Raw genomic sequence first — 17911 nt, 5'->3', positions numbered from 1 at the left:
AATAAATCCTCCATCGCTGCGTCCCAAATCCGATATTTCTTCTCATTTTGCTTCTTTTTTTTTCCGATTAAATTAGCGCAGGAATCGCGGTTTTCGATCTCCGATCTATCGCTCGGTGGCCTCGCTTCTCGCCGGAGGTGATCTGCCTTGATTTTCCTCAAAGATTTTGCTGTTTTTTTATGTAAATCTTGGGGTTTTTTGCCCTATTTTTTAGGCCCCTAAGTTCCGATCTTAGGATAGGAAAGGGAGCTGGATTATTTGGCATTGATGAGTTGAATTCTATGTTTTTAGAGTTTTTCCTGATCTGAGACACTGTTTAGGATGAAAGAGGTTGAATTTTTGGGTATTTTTTTGATGATTTGAGTATTGGGTACAGGGATTTGGGTGAAGGACGGAGGCGTGAGGATGTCGTCTCTTAGCAGGGAGCTGGTGTTTCTTATATTGCAGTTTCTAGATGAGGAGAAGTTCAAGGAGACTGTTCACAAGTGAGGGTTTCTTTGGGAAATCGTTGCCTTTGGCTTGATTTCGTGGTATTCTTAGGGTTTTGAAGTGATTAATTGTATGTCTTTTTGCCATTTTGGGAATTTTTGTAGACTTGAGCAGGAGTCTGGGTTTTACTTCAATATGAAGTATTTTGAGGATGAGGTGCACAATGGGAACTGGGATGAGGTTGAGCGGTACCTCTCTGGCTTCACCAAGGTGGATGATAATCGGTATTCCATGAAAATTTTCTTTGAGATTCGGAAGCAGAAGTATCTTGAGGCATTGGACAAGTGAGTTGCAAGACTTTGAATTTTTGATATCTCACTTAGATGTCGACAGGTCTTGGTTTTTGTTATTTAGTGTGTTCAAGAATTCAATGTTAATGTGAGAGTAACTCTTCATAGGCGTGACCGTGCAAAGGCCGTTGATGTGCTCGTGAAGGATTTGAAAGTCTTTTCTACATTTAATGAAGAGCTTTTTAAAGAAATTACACAGCTTTTGACATTAGAGAATTTCAGGTTTGGTTTAACCCCAACTTCTGTTTTCTCTCTCTCTTTCTTAATGAAGATTGGTAGACAATGACTGATTTGGTGTACTTTTTCTATCCAGAGAAAATGAGCAGCTCTCAAAATATGGTGATACAAAATCAGCAAGAGCAATTATGCTGGTTGAGCTTAAGAAGCTAATTGAAGCAAATCCTTTGTTCCGTGACAAGTTGCTGTTTCCCAGTCTGAAGAATTCAAGGTTACGCACTCTTATCAATCAAAGGTAACAAGTTATTTTCCTTACTATTGCTATTTTATGTTCAAATTTGTTTTTGTATCCTGCTGGTTTAGTATATATTTTACCATTTGAATGTTTTTTTTTCCACAACAGAAATCACTAAAGGTCAAGTAAATTAGGATGTTTATCTCTTTTAGGCTTTAACTGACATGTCAGTGGGAGCAACGACAAAAGATCGCTTAGCTATTAGAAATAGGTTTTATGAGAAAGGTTGGCACTTACTAGAAAATGTCCATGCCGTTCTCTTTAGAAACATAACTTTGTGGTTGACCTTTTTTATTTATGTCATCTTAATTGGGCAACTGTCTATGGTAAGACTCGTGTGTTAAATTTCTTATTTAAATACTTCTCTGGACCAGTAAGACCTATATGTGCTACATTTTTAAAATAATAATTCATTCTTGCATTCATGGTTGTTCTAGATAAAATGAGTCTAATTATAAGTTCATCCGTACTTTATTAAAAGATTCTTTAGCTATGTGTCAAAAAGAAAGAAAAAAACTGAAAACTAAAAAGAAAGCGATGTCTTGTCAAAAGTCTTTATGCAGATTTTTCACCAAAAATGGTAGAACTGATTTCCATTTTCATGTCTGCCATATCCATTGGCTGTGTTGATGCATGCAAAAGTAGTCATGATTGGTGCTTGCATTTTGATTTGAGCATCCTATTTTGCTTTATTTTTTAATGAGTGTTTTAATATATCATTTACGAGCATGATGCTCTGAGAATTAATATCATCATTACATGTCTGGCAGCTTGAACTGGCAGCACCAACTTTGTAAAAACCCGAGGCCGAACCCTGACATAAAAACCCTTTTTGTTGATCATTCATGTGGACAACCAAATGGTCCACACACCCCCTCACCAGCAAATAATCCATTAATTGGATCCATACCCAAATCAGGAGGTTTCCCTCCATTGGGCGCCCATGGGGTAACTAAGGAACTTTCTTTCTTTCTTTATTCGTTTTATTCCAACTACTGTCTTTGGAATATTTGGTTGAGCTTTGTATGATACTTTCAGCCTTTTCAACCTGCACAAGCACCAGTTCCTACTCCACTCGCTAGTTGGATGTCTAACCCACCAGCTGTAGCACACCCATCAGTGTCTGGTGGAGCTATTGGACTCACTGCTCCTACAAATCCTGGTAATGTGTTCAAATTCTTCATTATATGTGGGAAATGTAGTTGTGGTTTCACCAATTTAGTTTGCACATTTCTTATACTGTTCACTAATTCTGTTTGTTTACTTGACTTGTTTTGAGTGTAGTTGCAATTTTGAAGCATCCTAGGACTCCCCCAACTAGTAACCCTTCGATAGATTACCCATCAGCTGAGTCTGATCATGTATCCAAAAGAACAAGACCTGATGAGGTATGTTGTGCACCTCTACACTATAGAGGGAGCCATCTCTATGCTATTTCAGGCTATTAACCAATTTTTTTGCTTGTTTGAATGTTACAAGTTTCCGATATGGTATTCCTGATACTCAACTTCTTCATGCAGGTAAATATGCAAGTAAATATTCTTCCAGTTACCTATCCTCAAAGCCACAGTCAAGCTATGGTCACTCCAGATGACCTACCAAAGACTGTTGCTAGAGCACTTATCCAGGGATCAGCACCGATGAGCATGGATTTTCATCCCATTCAACAAACTATTCTCCTTGGTGAACTTCTCAGAATTGCTCGTTTGTTCATATTGATTTTGGTTGTTAACTGTTTGCTTGAAAGAAGATATACTTAAATTCAAGAAGCAAGCGTTTTTTGGAATTGCACTGCTTGACTTTGGTCCTCCTATTTTTTAGTTGGTACAAATGCTGGTGATATTGGATTATGGGATGTTGGACTGAGGGAGAGATTAGTCTTGAAGAATTTCAAGCTTTGGGAATTTGGAACATGTCCTGTGTCCCTGCAGGTATCGTCAATGGTATTTCATCTAGTTGTATCATTTGACATGCTGCTCCAGTGCATTAAATCTTAAACATTCTTTCTAATCTGAAATCGGATTCTTTACCACTCAGGCCGCTCTAGTTAAAGATCCTGGTGTTTCAGTTAACCGTATACTGTGGAGTCCGGATGGTTCCTTGTTTGGTAAGTAATCTAACTGGAAATTTATATGATAAATTGAATTATTTCCAATAGAACACTAAAAACAATTTGAAACAATTGTTGCTTTTTGTAGGTGTTGCATACTCCAAGCATATTGTGCAATTATATTCTTATCATGGTGGTGATGATGTTAGGCAGCATTTGCAGGTATAAGTAATGGGAAGAGTAGAATTTCTGCAGTTAATATGTGCTAATTATTATTATATGACATGGTTATTGGTTTTGTAGATTGATGCTCATGTTGGTGGTGTTAATGATCTGGCATTCTCTCATCCCAATAAACAACTGTGTGTAATCACCTGTGGAGATGACAAGATGATTAAGGTTGGATCTTAATTTAGGTGGTGGTGTCTATATATTCGGGTAAATATTTATTTTTTGACCATGTAATGTAGGTGTGGGATGCAAGTAGTGGCACCAAACAATATACTTTTGAAGGTCATGACGCACCTGTTTATTCAGTTTGTCCCCATTACAAGGAGAATATCCAGGTGACCTTCCATCTGACTATTTGAGACTGCGTATATCTCTCTTGATGATCCTTTGCATGTTAACAAGCATGCAGTCTTTTGTCTTTGCTTATTTGCACCTTCATAATACTTATACTTGATCATTCAGTTCATCTTTTCAACTGCGTTGGATGGAAAGATAAAGGCATGGTTGTATGATAATGTGGGATCCAGAATTGATTATGATGCCCCGGGTCACTGGTGCACTACAATGGCTTATAGTGCTGATGGATCTAGGTTAGTTTTATCTACTGCTTAATTTTTGTATTACTCATCCTTAATTTAGTTTACATTTCCTATTTCCTATGATATATAAAGTAAAACTTTGTTCTTTGTAGGCTCTTTTCCTGTGGGACCAGCAAGGATGGAGAATCTTCCATTGTGGAATGGAATGAAAGTGAAGGTGCGGTAAAAAGAACATATCAAGGATTTCGTAAACGATCAATGGGTGTCGTGCAATTTGATACCACTAGAAACCGGTTTTTGGCTGCTGGTGATGAGGGTTTGATAAAATTCTGGGATATGGATAATACCAATTTGCTGACAACAATTGATGCTGAGGGTGGCCTGCCAGTAAGATTTCCAGATTGGTTATGTTAACAATGAGAGAATTAATAAAGGAAACATCTTTTGCGTGCTCTAACTTTAATTTTTAGGCAAGTCCACGAATACGCTTCAACAAGGAGGGTACATTGCTTGCTGTTTCTACAGTTGATAATGGGATTAAAATCTTAGCAAATTCTGATGGGATTAGGTTGCTGAGGACTCTTGAAAGCCGTTCTTTTGACGCCTCTAGAAGTGTTTCAGAGAATTTGGCAAAGGTATGGAACTCTTGTGATCTGTTAATATTTGACAATACAAAGCCATTGGATAGTATTGTAAATAACAACTCATGTTTGATGCAGCCTGTGATAAGCCCGTTATCAACTGTTGCTGTTGCAACCAGTTCCGGAATACTAGATAGAGTTGTTCCTCCTGTAGTTGTTACTGGAATGGTTTGTCAAATAACTCAAGTTTTTCTTTTATTTGGTTGATTTGTCCATGCTTGCTTTCCTTTATTTATTCAAATAATTTTATAAAGAATTTCACATTTGTTGAATGAGATATGACTGTGCATTATAGGATGGAGACAGCAGAAACTTGGGAGATGTAAAAAGTCGAATAGCTGATGAAGCAATGGAGAAATCAAAAATTTGGAAGCTCACAGAAATTAATGAACCAGCTCAATGTCGATCCTTGAGGCTCTTTGATAACATGAAAACAAGCAAGGTCGCGCTTTCTTATCTTGATATTTTTTTCTCAGATTATATCATTTATGATCCAGTTCTTATAGTACTACACATTACATATGAATCTTTTGTTGTACAAAGCTTGTAGGCCATTTAAAACAATGTTCCAATTATTGTCTTTTTGGACAAATTATAGGAGAATGTTTTGAATTTATTTGTGTTCGGTTTTTCTTCCCCTTAATTTGAACTGTGATTCTAATTGTAATTATGGCCTACCTTTTAAGAGAGGGGTATCTGAAGGAGCTTGTTGCTTCCAGCTTGTAACTACTGGGACAAATCTTAAGCAGGATTTAAACATGTTTGCATAAATATTTTCCTCATTTGCTAATACATAGCTCTACAAGAATTTTATGTTCCAATACCTTGAATTATGCTAAAGGTTGTTTTGTAGAACTATCATAAAAACTAACATGACATGGGTTCCATCCATTTATAGCAATATGCTTATGTTTTTTTTAAAACCTTAGTAACATTGATAATTTTATTTTTTTGAATTGCTAACAATTTTCGTTGACTGAACATGGTGTAATAAAGTGGATGTATATTAATGTCTGATTTTGATGTTTTAAGTTTGAACCGAGGTAATGGAAAAGTCAGAATACTACTAATCAATCTTAGTCAGTAATGTCCCAGTTTACTGAGATGAAAGGTGATAATAGAATGCCTTAATTTGATTGAGATTTGCTCCTGTGTGTGCAGATATCGAGGCTAATTTATACAAATTCTGGAATTGCCATCTTGGCCTTGGCATCCAATGCTACACATCTTCTATGGAAGTGGCCACGAAATGAACGCCATCTGAGTGGAAAGGTGGGAATATCATTGTATAGACTGCACTAAGCTTATTTTGCAAGTACTAGCCAAAATTTAAGTATGAGTTATTTGTTTCACAGGCAACAGCAAGTGTTGTTCCTCAATTATGGCAACCTTCAAGTGGTATAATAATGACCAATGAAATAACTGACATAAATCCTGAGGAAGCAGTTCCTTGCTTTGCTTTGTCGAAGAATGACTCTTACGTCATGTCTGCATCTGGTGGAAAAATTTCTCTCTTTAACATGATGACTTTTAAGGTTCTCCTTTGACAACTCTTGAAGGCATTTCTTTTTCCAGTCAGATCATTTCATATTCTCAAAATTGTAACCATTTTAATAATATTCTGATAAATGCAGACCATGACAACATTCATGCCTCCGCCACCGGCGGCAACATTTCTTGCATTTCATCCTCAGGATAATAATATAATAGCTATTGGAATGGATGACTCGACGATCCAAATTTATAATGTTCGAGTAGATGAGGTATGTGACTACGGAAGTATTTGTGTGATTGGTCACCAAAAGACCAACATTTTAAGTTATTTGTTTATCTTGTCGCAGGTCAAGAGTAAACTTAGGGGCCACACAAAAAGAATCACTGGTCTTGCCTTCTCAAACACGCTGAATGTGTTGGTTTCATCTGGAGCTGATGCTCAGGTTAACTAGTGGTCCTCATGACTTATTCTTATTATTTCTTTAATTTGTGATCTTTTTTAATGGAATATTTTCCTTATATTATATCCATCTCATCTCCAAAACCACATTGGAATGATGTTTTCTGTTGCAGATATGTGTGTGGGGGACTGATGGGTGGGAGAAGTTAAGAAGTAAATTTCTGCAAATTCCACCTGGCCGCAATCCAAATGTAGTTTCGGATACCCGTGTCCAGTTTCATCAGGATCAGATACACTTCCTAGCTGTCCACGAGACACAGATTGCTCTATATGACACTAACAAGCTGGAGTGTGTAAAGCAAGTAGGTGTTTACTAGTAAATTTTTTGTATAGATCATGGTATCATTCACCACCAATTTTTAAAACTGTGTTCATATCTTACAGTGGATGCCTCGTGAATCTTCGGCGCCTATTTCCCATGCCACATTCTCATGTGACAGTCAGTTGATTTATGTCAGCTTTCTCGATGCTACTGTCTATGTATTTAGTGCTGCCAACCTTAAACTACGCTGTCGGATCAATCCTACTGCATATCTTCCGGCTAATATCAGGTAAATACCATCTTCTAAAATCAGAATTCTCAAAACATGAATTCCTCTCATGTTTCTTTCCTGTTGATCATATTTCTACACATTGAATTTTGATCTAAACAATGAAACACTGCTGCATTGTGTGTTTGTTTTTCTTTCTTTGTTTCCAGTTCGACAGTGCATCCACTCGTCATCGCTGCTCATCCATCGGAACCAAACCAATTTGCATTAGGACTGACAGACGGCGGTGTCCATGTATTGGAGCCTCTAGAATCCGAAGGCAAATGGGGAGTTGTACCACCCACCGAAAACGGGTCTGCATGCAGCATGTCCTCAGCACCTCCCGCCGGAGCCTCAGGTTCAGATCAACAGCAGAGGTGACGGAAGACGATCTTATATCTGTCTTATTAATCTTTCGCCTTCCATGTTAAGAAGTTGCTAACTAGGGCATGCTTGCAAGCTGCATTTTTCTTCAAAAGGCTGCAGCATTGTTTGTACTGTTGTCTGTATGAAAGAAACTATCTGAATTGTTCCTGGTCTGAACTGAAACATATACTCTCTCAAAGAGAGATGTAGGTTGTGGAATGCTTGCATGTTGTTATATTTTCTTTGTAGGATGGATTTCTGTTTATTCGATCTTCATAAATATTCAGTAAACCATATAAATACACTGGCACAATGTTATGCTTTTCTTTTTCAGTGTGATATTCATTGATTAATTATAGCCAGGGTTGTTCTGAAATTTCTTTTTGCTGCTCTATTTTTTTTTTTAATAAGTTTTTTTTTCCGGTCCATCTTGTGCTTTTATTATTATTAATTTTTTTTTATCTTTATTTTTGTCAAGGGATTTTTTATATAAACGTCAAATTCAAACTTTAAAAATCTCTAAATTTATAAAAGAAAATATAAAATAATATTTAAAATTTTAATCCTAAATGCTATAGAATCTTAAATCTAAAATTTTAAAAATTTAAACCCTAAATAATAAATACTAAACTCTAAATTTTTAAAATTTTAAATTCAAAAAAAAATAATTTTTGATTTACTATTTACAATTAAGGATTTAAATTTAAAATTTAATTAATAAAAAAAATTAATTTAAAAAAACCCAACAAGAAAGAATAACGTAAATACTGACAAAAATACCAATTTGATATCTACATTATTCAGAAAATCTATTTAATAAAAATATCATTACTGTTTACACTTCTGAATCAAAGGGTTTGTACAATTAAAATAAAGAGAATTTTGCTTAAAAAATAAAAATAATTTTAGACACCTACAAAAAAAAAAAATGCGCCAAACATACAATTTCTGGAGAAATTTTGAGATCCAATAAATTCCTACAAATCACATCATTCTTTAAATTTCTGAAAAAAGAAACAGTACTCTCAAACACTGATGAATTGCAACTGAACATTTCTTACAAGACATACAACAAACAGAAGACATCTGAATCTTAGAATAACATGAAGCCACAGTACAATAGACCAAAAAAAAGCTGTATAAACACATTTCACCGGCTTGAAAGACGAAGATTATAATCCGCTAAATGGATAAATCAAAAATATAATCATGAGGCCAGAATTGAGCGCGCATTGTGCCGAACATTGTTTCTTCCCAAGCCGAATCCTAGGCCAAGAGGTACCTTTTCAGTCTTATCATTGTTATGGTTGTTGTGCGAAGAATTTATATGAGATTTGGAATTCTTCGGCTCCGCGGCACTGCAAACATGGGTACTCCCATTGGAGTGATGATTGTGGCACTCACCATTGTGCAGATTCGTATTTCTGGTTATCGGCAGCATTCCTATTTCTTCAGCAGACGATGGTTCTTCTGGTCGCTCAATGTCTTCGCTATAGCCCTTAATGAAGAAGTCTGTGCAGTTCTTGCGTACACCGTGATCGTATGGGTTTCTAAACCGACCACCGGGGCCTCTGAGATATGTGTAGCGCATAGCATTTGCCATCTCATTTGTAGTTATGTTCCGAGCAATCTGCAGCAAAAACATTCATGTTAAAGAAAAACACAATAAATCAGAAGCATCATAAAGCAATAACATAACAATTATATCTCCGTCTTATTATCAATATGAAGGCACTCTCACACAGAGTAGTTTGATGGCCATGATCTGAACCTATAAAAAGAGTAAACCAAGTAGGCATCAAGCCAAGTGAGGGTAGAAGTGATGTGGCCTTTCCGTACTTTGGATGTTCTTTCACCACGAAGTGGGGAAGTGACGACTCCCTCAAGTTCACCATTTTCCTAATTTTGCACTAGAATATATAAAAAAGGCTATTTCAGAACACCTCACTTCCACCAAGAGAAAAACCGGAATTGTGAGTGTAGTTTCACTTCCCATACATTCTGAAGGAAATTTGGACTTCCCCACTTTAGCCACATCCCCCCTTGTGAACTAGTAGTAAGTTATATAAATATTTGAAAATTTTGTTTTGGAGTAAAGATATTCTTGGGTCAATAGTGTTTGTACTTCATGGGCAGAGTTACGCAACTTTGCTCTTGAATCTAAGTGCAGGTTAGTTAAACTTAATCCCAGTGCCACGCAATGGCCAGCTCAAGAAATATAGTCATATATGGATAATATGAAAGCTTGGAAAACTTCATCAAGCCTCAAAACACATATGGATTCTTTATTACTAAGTGCGGCATTCCTTTGATAAAGATATTGTTAAAATGTTTTACTGCATACCTGTGATGCTTGGACAGCAGTCAACACTGCAACTCCGAAGAAAAGCATGAAATCCATTATCAGAAATGATATGGCGCCAGGGTGATGAGTAAGGACATGATTTATCCGTGCACGGAACGAACTTGGAGCAGTTGGATCAGATGTGATTCCTATAATATGCATTTGGCTTCCTCATAAAAATGGAAGAAAAACATGCAGCCAAGTAACTTATTTAATGGGGGAAATTAGTAAATACATACTTGAAATAGTCACAGCACCAGTAATCACCATTGCTGAGAATTCTAAGAGGAGAAACAAAAAGAAGTCCCATTTGTTTCTCTGCAATCACAAATTATTGTATTATGAATACAATGATGAAAAAGTATAATATGAAAGAATAAAAAGGGAAGGCTAAAGTCATGAGACTTAAAGCACCTTGCCAATACAATTTGACACCCATGGGCAGTGATGATCAAACTGCTCAACACAGCGGTCACAAGTTGAACAATGCTTTGAACGTTGAGGCCTTACAATCTAGTATTACATTTTGAAAAACGGCTTAATTAGAAATATTCAAATAGAAGATAATAAGGAACTGCCATTCTTTTTGTGAGAAATAAACATAAAAAAGAAGTGGCCAACTTGTAACAGAATCACCTTGCAAGTCGCACATAGCTGAGACCAATTCCCAGCAAGCAAAACAGGATCACTCAATTCCATCTTAAGTAGAGGCTCCTATACAAAAGATATGAAGATATAAGAATCTGAGAGTTTCTTGAGCTTAGAAAAAGTTCTACTTGAATACAAGAGACTGCCAAAAAAATCTTAAAAAATAAAAGAATATACTGATGGCATTGAAATACTTAACAAGACAAAGGGTTTCCCTTTCTCATATAATGTATTATAATATAAAGTTCACTTTTGTACATGCAGCAGCTACCTCTAAGGTCTTGTTTAATTAAGTTAATTTGTGGTAACAGCTCATAGCTATATGTAATTCAACGAATAAAGATAGAAAAAATGATAGCATGCCTAAATAAAAATTATTATAAGAAGCCTTGCACAAGGAAAAATTTATAAATAGAGAAACAAATAGCCAAAATGGATCGCAAGAAGTTAAAAAATCACTTCACCACTTTAACTAATATACCAGAAAGAAAGAAAATGATGCTACAATCCAATGGCCATGTCTGAGAAATTAAAGCTGCATGCTAATTCCACTAATGACTGTTTTTTTGTTTTTCTCTCTCTCACTCTCCATTCATTTCATTCTCCACACACACTAAATGATAGAGAGATTAAAAGAGAACAGAGGGACTAATCAATCCTGCCACACATCTTAATGGAAGGTAATCAGAAAAACATTGTCTGATAATGTGACTGCTGAAATCACAATGAAACCCATAGTATCCTAGATGTCCTACACACACACAAGAAGCAAGCCACTGAAGCGTAAGAAAACAGATTACTATGCAGCCTGTCAGTCACGCAACTGTCCTTACAGAACAAGCCTATAGTCACAATAACTTCAATAAAAGATTGGAAGAATAAAGTATAAGAAACATTTCTGACTATTTCTTTAAATTTTTGCCAAATCATTTTACAAGTATAAAAAATGACCCAAGGCAGACAGCTGAAGACAATAGGATAAATTCAGAATAATTCTTTTGGGGTTAAATCATGGACACAACTCTTTTTGTTGGCTAAGACCCTTCTTCCAGGAAATATGTTGAATTGGATTGTGAATTGGAAAATTGTAGTAAATATAATAATGTTTTTAATACAAAAGAAGAAAAACATACTTCATGCAAAGCTATTGTTGATAAAAGATGAACTAGAATTGATGGCCTAATACTGTACAAAGACATGTTGAAGCACAAAGAAACACATGATAGCATAAACCAACATAATCTAATGGTCCAAGGGGAAACAGTAATTTGCTAATATTATGTGCTTGCAACATTTATAATGCTAACTGAGAATTTAAGATTCCGCAACACAAGGAATAAAGGACATGCTGCCAGGTGTGGAACTTACATCATCTCTGACATTTTGTGAATCACGTACTTTCATGTTGATAAAACCCGGATCTTTCCTGTGGTCATAAGAAAGTATTGCATTAAAAAACAAGCACACAGTAAGAGAATGATTCATATTTGTACTGCCTGACATAGTATGCCATAAGAAAAGCTGTAACTCAAGGTGCTAAATGTAACACCCCAATCATAATACAAGATGATGCAAAACAGAATATGACTTCATAGAAGGTGCATATCCATAATGAATCAATACCTACCAGATTTTTAAGTGAGAAACCAAGGATTAGTAAGAAGTAACAGGCATGGCAAACACCACAAAGCTGTAATCAAAGGGATTTAGTAGGTTATAAGAGTAATAAGACTTTTTGCAATTCAACATTAAACTGTTGAGGCCACAAATTTTTAAGTATTAAAGGTGTTAAAAACATGTTAATTGGAGTTTTTGCATATTCATTTGTCAATTTTTTTTCTTTTATTACATAACATGTCTTGATAAAGACTACACTTGATCCACAAGGCTATCACCAACATGGGCATGTTGGAGATTTATTATACACAAGTTTAGCCTAGGATGTGACAATATTGTTTTATTCTTTCACAACTCCAATGAAGAAATTTATATTAAATGATTCAAATATGACAGTATGAATGACTAGCTGAAGTGGGTAACTCGAGGCTATTTCATGCCTTATTTGTGGCTTATATATGGATTTCAGTGACCAGATACACAAACATGAAGTCTGCTCATGCAGTGGAGACCAAGAAACTAAATATGAATCAGGAAGCCATAAATACAATCAAATATGCAGCAAGGTGGGCCAACTCATTTCTATTTATGATAAACTATCAAGGTTTTGGTATTTACTGTGTCTTATACTTAATAATCAGTAATTTAATGTTTGTGAAGCATTAATTGGATTGATTGTTCTATGATTATAGACTTATAGTACAACCAGAAGGCATTTTTCTATGGGGTAATAGACATACAAGGAATTAAATAAATGCCAGCTGTTCCTCAATGCACCTCGCATTTAAAATAGCTTTAATTTGTTAGAAAATTATTCAGTACAAATTATCCTTAAATATATTCAATTGGAAACCACAGATCCGCCACATGCCATAAAGGAGGATAATAAAGGCTACTATGAATTTGGTTGGCACTTGGCAAATAGTTGTTTATCGTTAACAGCTCATCCAACCAAGAAACAGCCCATTTCTGACATTTGATAGAAGATAGCACCACAAAAGCATTCTTTGAGCCTACTAGTGCAAATAAATAGCTTAAATATGCCCTACATTAGAAACCACAACTACACCAGATATCATACAGTCAGCCTTAATGTTCAACTCCAGAACTTAAAATAATTAAATAGAAAGAAAGCAAGAAAACATCTATCAGAGTAACCTAGATCAAGAAATCAATCCTAACAAATGATGCCACTGATGTAGTTCAGTTAATGCATTGATGAGGTTTAAAATGGCATACCTACTACATCTATAAAACATCACCAACCCAGTAGTTGCCGATAGAACTCCTAACCAAGCGAAAAAACCAGAGCCAGCTGTTAGGTTTGGGAAACTTGATGCTGCATCCATGAAGAAAGGGTAAACTCAATAAATAGTTCATTAGGAAAAAAAAGTTTATATGTGTCAATCCAAAAATAAAAACATAACTTAAAACTATATTTTTTACCTAAGACCACAGAATGTATATAAGTGACAAGCAGAATGATAATTACAATCCAGAGAGCAGGAGCAAGTCCTAATTTTGAAATTTTCCCAAGTGGGCTATTCCCATCGCACCGTTTGTCAAATAGTCTTCTGGCATTTCCCTGGAAGAACATGTTTACAAAGAAAAGAATCAGTATAAACTTTCAAGGAAGATGATTTCATTATTTAACATAACTTGCGTATGCAACAGAGGTGAAAGTAGGAACTGACGTGACCATATAAAGACCAGCATTCCTAAACTTAGACACCATCCAAATTCGAGACATGTTAATCTCAGACAGTACCAAATTCTGCATAACTAGAGGACGCTGTGACCTTTCTAACAGCAGCCTGAATGTTTCATACTTCTCTTAATGTTGTCACACAGGGAATTTTAATATTGAATATAAGCAGGAATTACATATTGTCAGGGAATAATGAAGTTCAAAATTGACTGGCATTTCATAATCCACCAATAAACCTTCTTATTGCAGCTCAACTAATTCTAGGGCCTTATACTTGGAATCCAAATCTATGTAAAAAACTCATTAAAAGTTATCACTGATAAAATACTAGTGCATTCATCACTACGCTTGAACTTTCTAAAGCAAGGTTTCATCCATTGTTACGTAGAGTTTCTGGAATAAATTAGCCCAAGAAATATCAAACTAAAAAAACCATATCATTGTTTGTAAAATATTCTAAGATGCTTGCCAATCTCTTTAGCCTTGGAGCTGGTTGCAGCCCCAAACCTGGCCAGCCAACTACTAAACAAAATTATATATGCTGAGATTAGCAATCATTCAGGCAAATTGTAGGCATCAAAAACCAAAACCAAAGATTATGAAATAAATGACCGAGTGTTCTATCGAGGAGGCCAGAATAGGATATTAAGTTGTTAGTTGTTTTAGTGAAAGAACACCTACGAGGAAAAAAGCAACTTGCCGATGATTTTTATCTGAAGCTAGCTGTGCTGGAGTAAACCCAGTGTTGTCTGTAACCATTAGGTCCTCCCTTTTACCCGCCTGAACTAACACTGTGCATGCCTCAAGATTCCCCCTGATAGCAGCCCAATGAAGAGGAGTACAACCTGAAAAATGATACACAAGTTACAAATATATTCTTAGTTTTCCACAGTAGAAACCAAAGCTAAAAATTAAAAAGATTGTCATTAAAACAAGATAATACCCTCTTTATCTTGTCGGCCCCTATAGGCATCCAGAAATAACAGAAGACGTATGCTATCAGCAAATCCTTTGTAGGCAGCCCTGCAAACCCGTAAAAGTGAAGGATCAGTTGACAGAACAATCACTGGAGAAGATATATTCAATTTCTGAAAAAAAGATTGAAAAATATCTGCTCAAGATGTTTTTGTAATCATCAGATGGAAGATGGCAGAAGCATGGCAAAGCCACAAACTGTAAGACAACAAAAATAGGATAATGCAATGGCCAAACAAGCCGACCAGATTGGAAGATATTACATAAAGAGGCAGAGGCTCATACCAGTGGAGAGGGCTCCTTCCATCATTATCAGGGACATCAGGATCGGCATTCCATTTTGTCACAATATGATAAAGGAAAGTTGTCTGGCCATACTGAGCTGCAACATGTGTGGTCTGCAATAACATTGAGAATGATCAAAGGACAGACCTCACAACAAACTTTTTAAGAACACAACTAACGCAACAATATCAATCAAGACAAACATATGCACCATCAAGTTGATAACAAATGACACTAAATTGGTAATGTTTTCAAGGGACACAACCAATTAACATAACATTCTTAGATCATACTTGCATAGGGTTGTCCAAATAATCAAACTGCTCACAAGCAGCCTGTGTTCAGCTCAAATTAACCTTGAGCTCTTCCTATTAGTTGGGCTTGAATTTAATTTCTAGCCATGCTTGAAAATAAACTTCCTTGTTCAAGCCCAACTAGGATACCCTTAGTTTAATTTTTACAACTGTTTAGTTATACTTTGACATAAGATCCTATAAAAATAAGGAACCTTATAAAGTCAGGCAGCATGATTGGAAGGTTTAGGTGCAAACTATTTTCCAATAACAACTTAATAACAACCATAAGTGCAATATTTGGGTCTTAAATGTTATCTACTAGATTTGACTTGAGCTTTCTCCATCTAATCAATTATTCAAATTGAACTCAAGCCAAGCACGTGTAACTTGGGGCTCAGCTCAATTTTGCTTTATTGGGGTTCATTCAACTCGACTTTGCTTCCTATTACACTATTTGCAAATTTGATTCAAGCCAAGCTTCAATAGATAACTCAAGTTTACTACTATCAAGGTGCTTTGAATTCAATTAAACCAAACTCAAGCCAATCAAGATCAGTGTGCTTAGAGCTTTACATACACAATGATAAACATGAATCACAAGAAAGACTTCAGTCATAGTACCACAAAATCATCTAAGTTAGCAGAAAAAAACTTCCAGTTACAAACTGATTTTAGAATCAGTGCCATCGTAAATTGGCTTACACTAAGCCTAGAAAATTGTTAAAGTTAAACCTACAAAAGAAAAGAGGATGACAAGTTTCCAGGAAACAAGGGGATATATGACTAGACCTAGTTGATTGAGTCATTGAACTATAACAAAGCAAGTTCTTCTTGATGATTTTACTCATAAAATTACTAAAATTGAAAACTTTAATTTGAAAATAGCTCATATAGAAGTATCCCAAGAAAATATAGAATTATCCCAAGATAATATACAGCAATAAAATTTCTGGCACAACACGCATGATAAATACAAGTGGCCGCATAGTCAAGACGACTCATGGATGATGGCATTGGTCTAGCCCAAATTGAAAACAAGATAAACATTACTCAAATCAAAACGCTGTTAATGCATCATTAATAGTTAAAGCAAATAAAAAGCAAAGTAAACTGAATTGCATGCTCCAAACCTGATAACCATACATGTCCGCAGCATCCACACGAGCACCCTCTTTTAGCAAAAGCTCAGCAACCTGGATATGACCACGCACAGCACTCCAGTGGAGTGCCGTCTGCGCGGTGTGATCTGTGGCATTCACATCTCCTCCATGCTGTTAAAAAAAAATACAATAAAATCACCATTTCAACACAGACCTAACAAATAGACATGAATCCCACAAAAAAGATGAAAAACTATAAAGAAAAACATCAGGACCTGTCTTACTAAGTCCACTACGGAAGCAAGAAAGAATGTGAAGACCATTAAATATGCTCTTGGAGATTGAACAAAGGAACAAAAAGACAGACGTTCCAAAGAAGACACACACAAAAGTTCATAACTCTAGAACTGAAGACATCATAAACTAATAGTTGGTGAAGACATTGAATTACAAAAGATTACCATGACATACACTAAAAAGAACTACGAGACAAACTAAATAATAAAAAAATAAAAAAACAAAACCTATGAAACCATTCCACCAATCAAACAATAATTGATAAAAGGAGGCTACACCCGTTGCATAGAAAACGTAAATAATCATTATTTTCCAACAAACAAAACACATCAAGCAAAAGTGATCCAAAGATCAAATTTTCACACGGATACATGACAACAAACAGTATCAAACTCCGCTAAAAACCACAAAAAGCAACAAAATCACTCGATTTTCCGAGAAAAGAAACATAAAATTATCAAAGCCCCCAAAGAAATCAAGCCACAAAAAAGTAATAACGAAAAAGGAGAAAAGGAAAAACCTCGATGATGTACTGCGCGGCGGCAGTGCGGTTATTAAGAGCAGCCCACTGGAGGGCGTAGTATCCGGAGCCATCAGGCTCGGAGACGGAGCAGCCCTCGGTTTCCACAAGGCGCTGGAGCTTCTCAAGGTCACCGTAAGCCGCGGCCGTGTAGACATCATTCTTCAACTCCTCTTCTGATGGGGCGGAGGCGACGGGGCCCTCATCGACGACCTCGATCTCGGAGGCCATCGGAGACTAGGAGAGGAGAAGCCCGATCCAGCGACGCGGACGCGGGAGAAGAAGAAGAAGAAGAAGAAGAAGACCAACGAGTAATGAAATATCGAGAGAGAAAGAAAGGGATTTTGGGGGAAGCTGACAAAGGTTGACCGTGGGGACATTTTGGGAAGAAAAGGTAAAAAATTGGGGGAAAGAATATAAAAATTTGGGGGATTTTTATTTATTTATTTATTAGTATTATTATAAACAAAAATTAAAAATCATGGTAAATGTTTGAAAGTATATATATATATATATATATATAGGAAAAACATCATCTAAGTAAGTCCCTAGATTTGAA

The 17911-nt window shown here is 35.9% G+C and overlaps 2 protein-coding genes across 2 annotated transcripts; one reads left to right on the top strand and one right to left on the bottom strand.

The window, feature by feature from the left end:
• Positions 1 to 7710, top strand: LOC120268818 (protein TPR3-like). The gene is made up of 26 exons (XM_039276082.1): positions 1 to 137; positions 377 to 485; positions 594 to 773; positions 888 to 1001; positions 1093 to 1251; positions 2022 to 2199; positions 2290 to 2413; positions 2536 to 2639; positions 2772 to 2934; positions 3073 to 3182; positions 3289 to 3358; positions 3450 to 3523; positions 3605 to 3700; positions 3772 to 3867; positions 3995 to 4122; positions 4224 to 4458; positions 4542 to 4706; positions 4791 to 4880; positions 5008 to 5154; positions 5874 to 5984; positions 6068 to 6247; positions 6347 to 6475; positions 6554 to 6649; positions 6780 to 6968; positions 7051 to 7217; positions 7367 to 7710. Exons 2-26 carry the CDS (start codon positions 406 to 408, stop codon positions 7575 to 7577), a joined length of 3396 nt encoding a protein of 1131 aa, XP_039132016.1. The 5' UTR covers positions 1 to 137; positions 377 to 405; the 3' UTR covers positions 7578 to 7710.
• Positions 7711 to 8563: 853 nt separating this feature from the next.
• On the bottom strand, positions 8564 to 17663 carry LOC120269033 (protein S-acyltransferase 24). The gene is made up of 13 exons (XM_039276325.1): positions 17353 to 17663; positions 16566 to 16706; positions 15140 to 15252; positions 14823 to 14902; positions 14561 to 14724; positions 13618 to 13756; positions 13411 to 13510; positions 11923 to 11980; positions 10543 to 10620; positions 10321 to 10419; positions 10146 to 10224; positions 9907 to 10055; positions 8564 to 9192 (listed from the first exon to the last, which is right to left on the bottom strand). The coding sequence occupies exons 1-13, from the start codon at positions 17581 to 17583 to the stop codon at positions 8770 to 8772; spliced, it is 1854 nt and encodes a 617-aa protein (XP_039132259.1). The 5' UTR covers positions 17584 to 17663; the 3' UTR covers positions 8564 to 8769.
• Between the last annotated feature and the right edge of the window lie 248 nt (positions 17664 to 17911).

The sequence above is a fragment of the Dioscorea cayenensis genome, chromosome 9, assembly GCF_009730915.1.
Source record: "Dioscorea cayenensis subsp. rotundata cultivar TDr96_F1 chromosome 9, TDr96_F1_v2_PseudoChromosome.rev07_lg8_w22 25.fasta, whole genome shotgun sequence".
Lineage (NCBI taxonomy): Eukaryota > Viridiplantae > Streptophyta > Magnoliopsida > Dioscoreales > Dioscoreaceae > Dioscorea > Dioscorea cayenensis.
Note: the sequence above shows the minus strand (reverse complement) of the source record. Positions and strands in the feature narration are given on the sequence as shown.

Coding starts and splice junctions, on each gene's coding strand:
- LOC120268818 (XM_039276082.1), top strand. CDS start 406: ATGTCGTCTCTTAGCAGGGAGCTGGTGTTTCTTATATTGCAGTTTCTA. Junction 3,359..3,449: donor TCCGGATGGTTCCTTGTTTG/GTAAGTAATCTA, acceptor TGCTTTTTGTAG/GTGTTGCATACTCCAAGCAT. Junction 4,707..4,790: donor TTTCAGAGAATTTGGCAAAG/GTATGGAACTCT, acceptor TGTTTGATGCAG/CCTGTGATAAGCCCGTTATC.
- LOC120269033 (XM_039276325.1), bottom strand. CDS start 17,583: ATGGCCTCCGAGATCGAGGTCGTCGATGAGGGCCCCGTCGCCTCCGCC. Junction 15,253..16,565: donor CGGACATGTATGGTTATCAG/GTTTGGAGCATG, acceptor ATGTTATTGCAG/ACCACACATGTTGCAGCTCA. Junction 13,757..14,560: donor GGCAAGTTGCTTTTTTCCTC/GTAGGTGTTCTT, acceptor ATGTTCTTCCAG/GGAAATGCCAGAAGACTATT.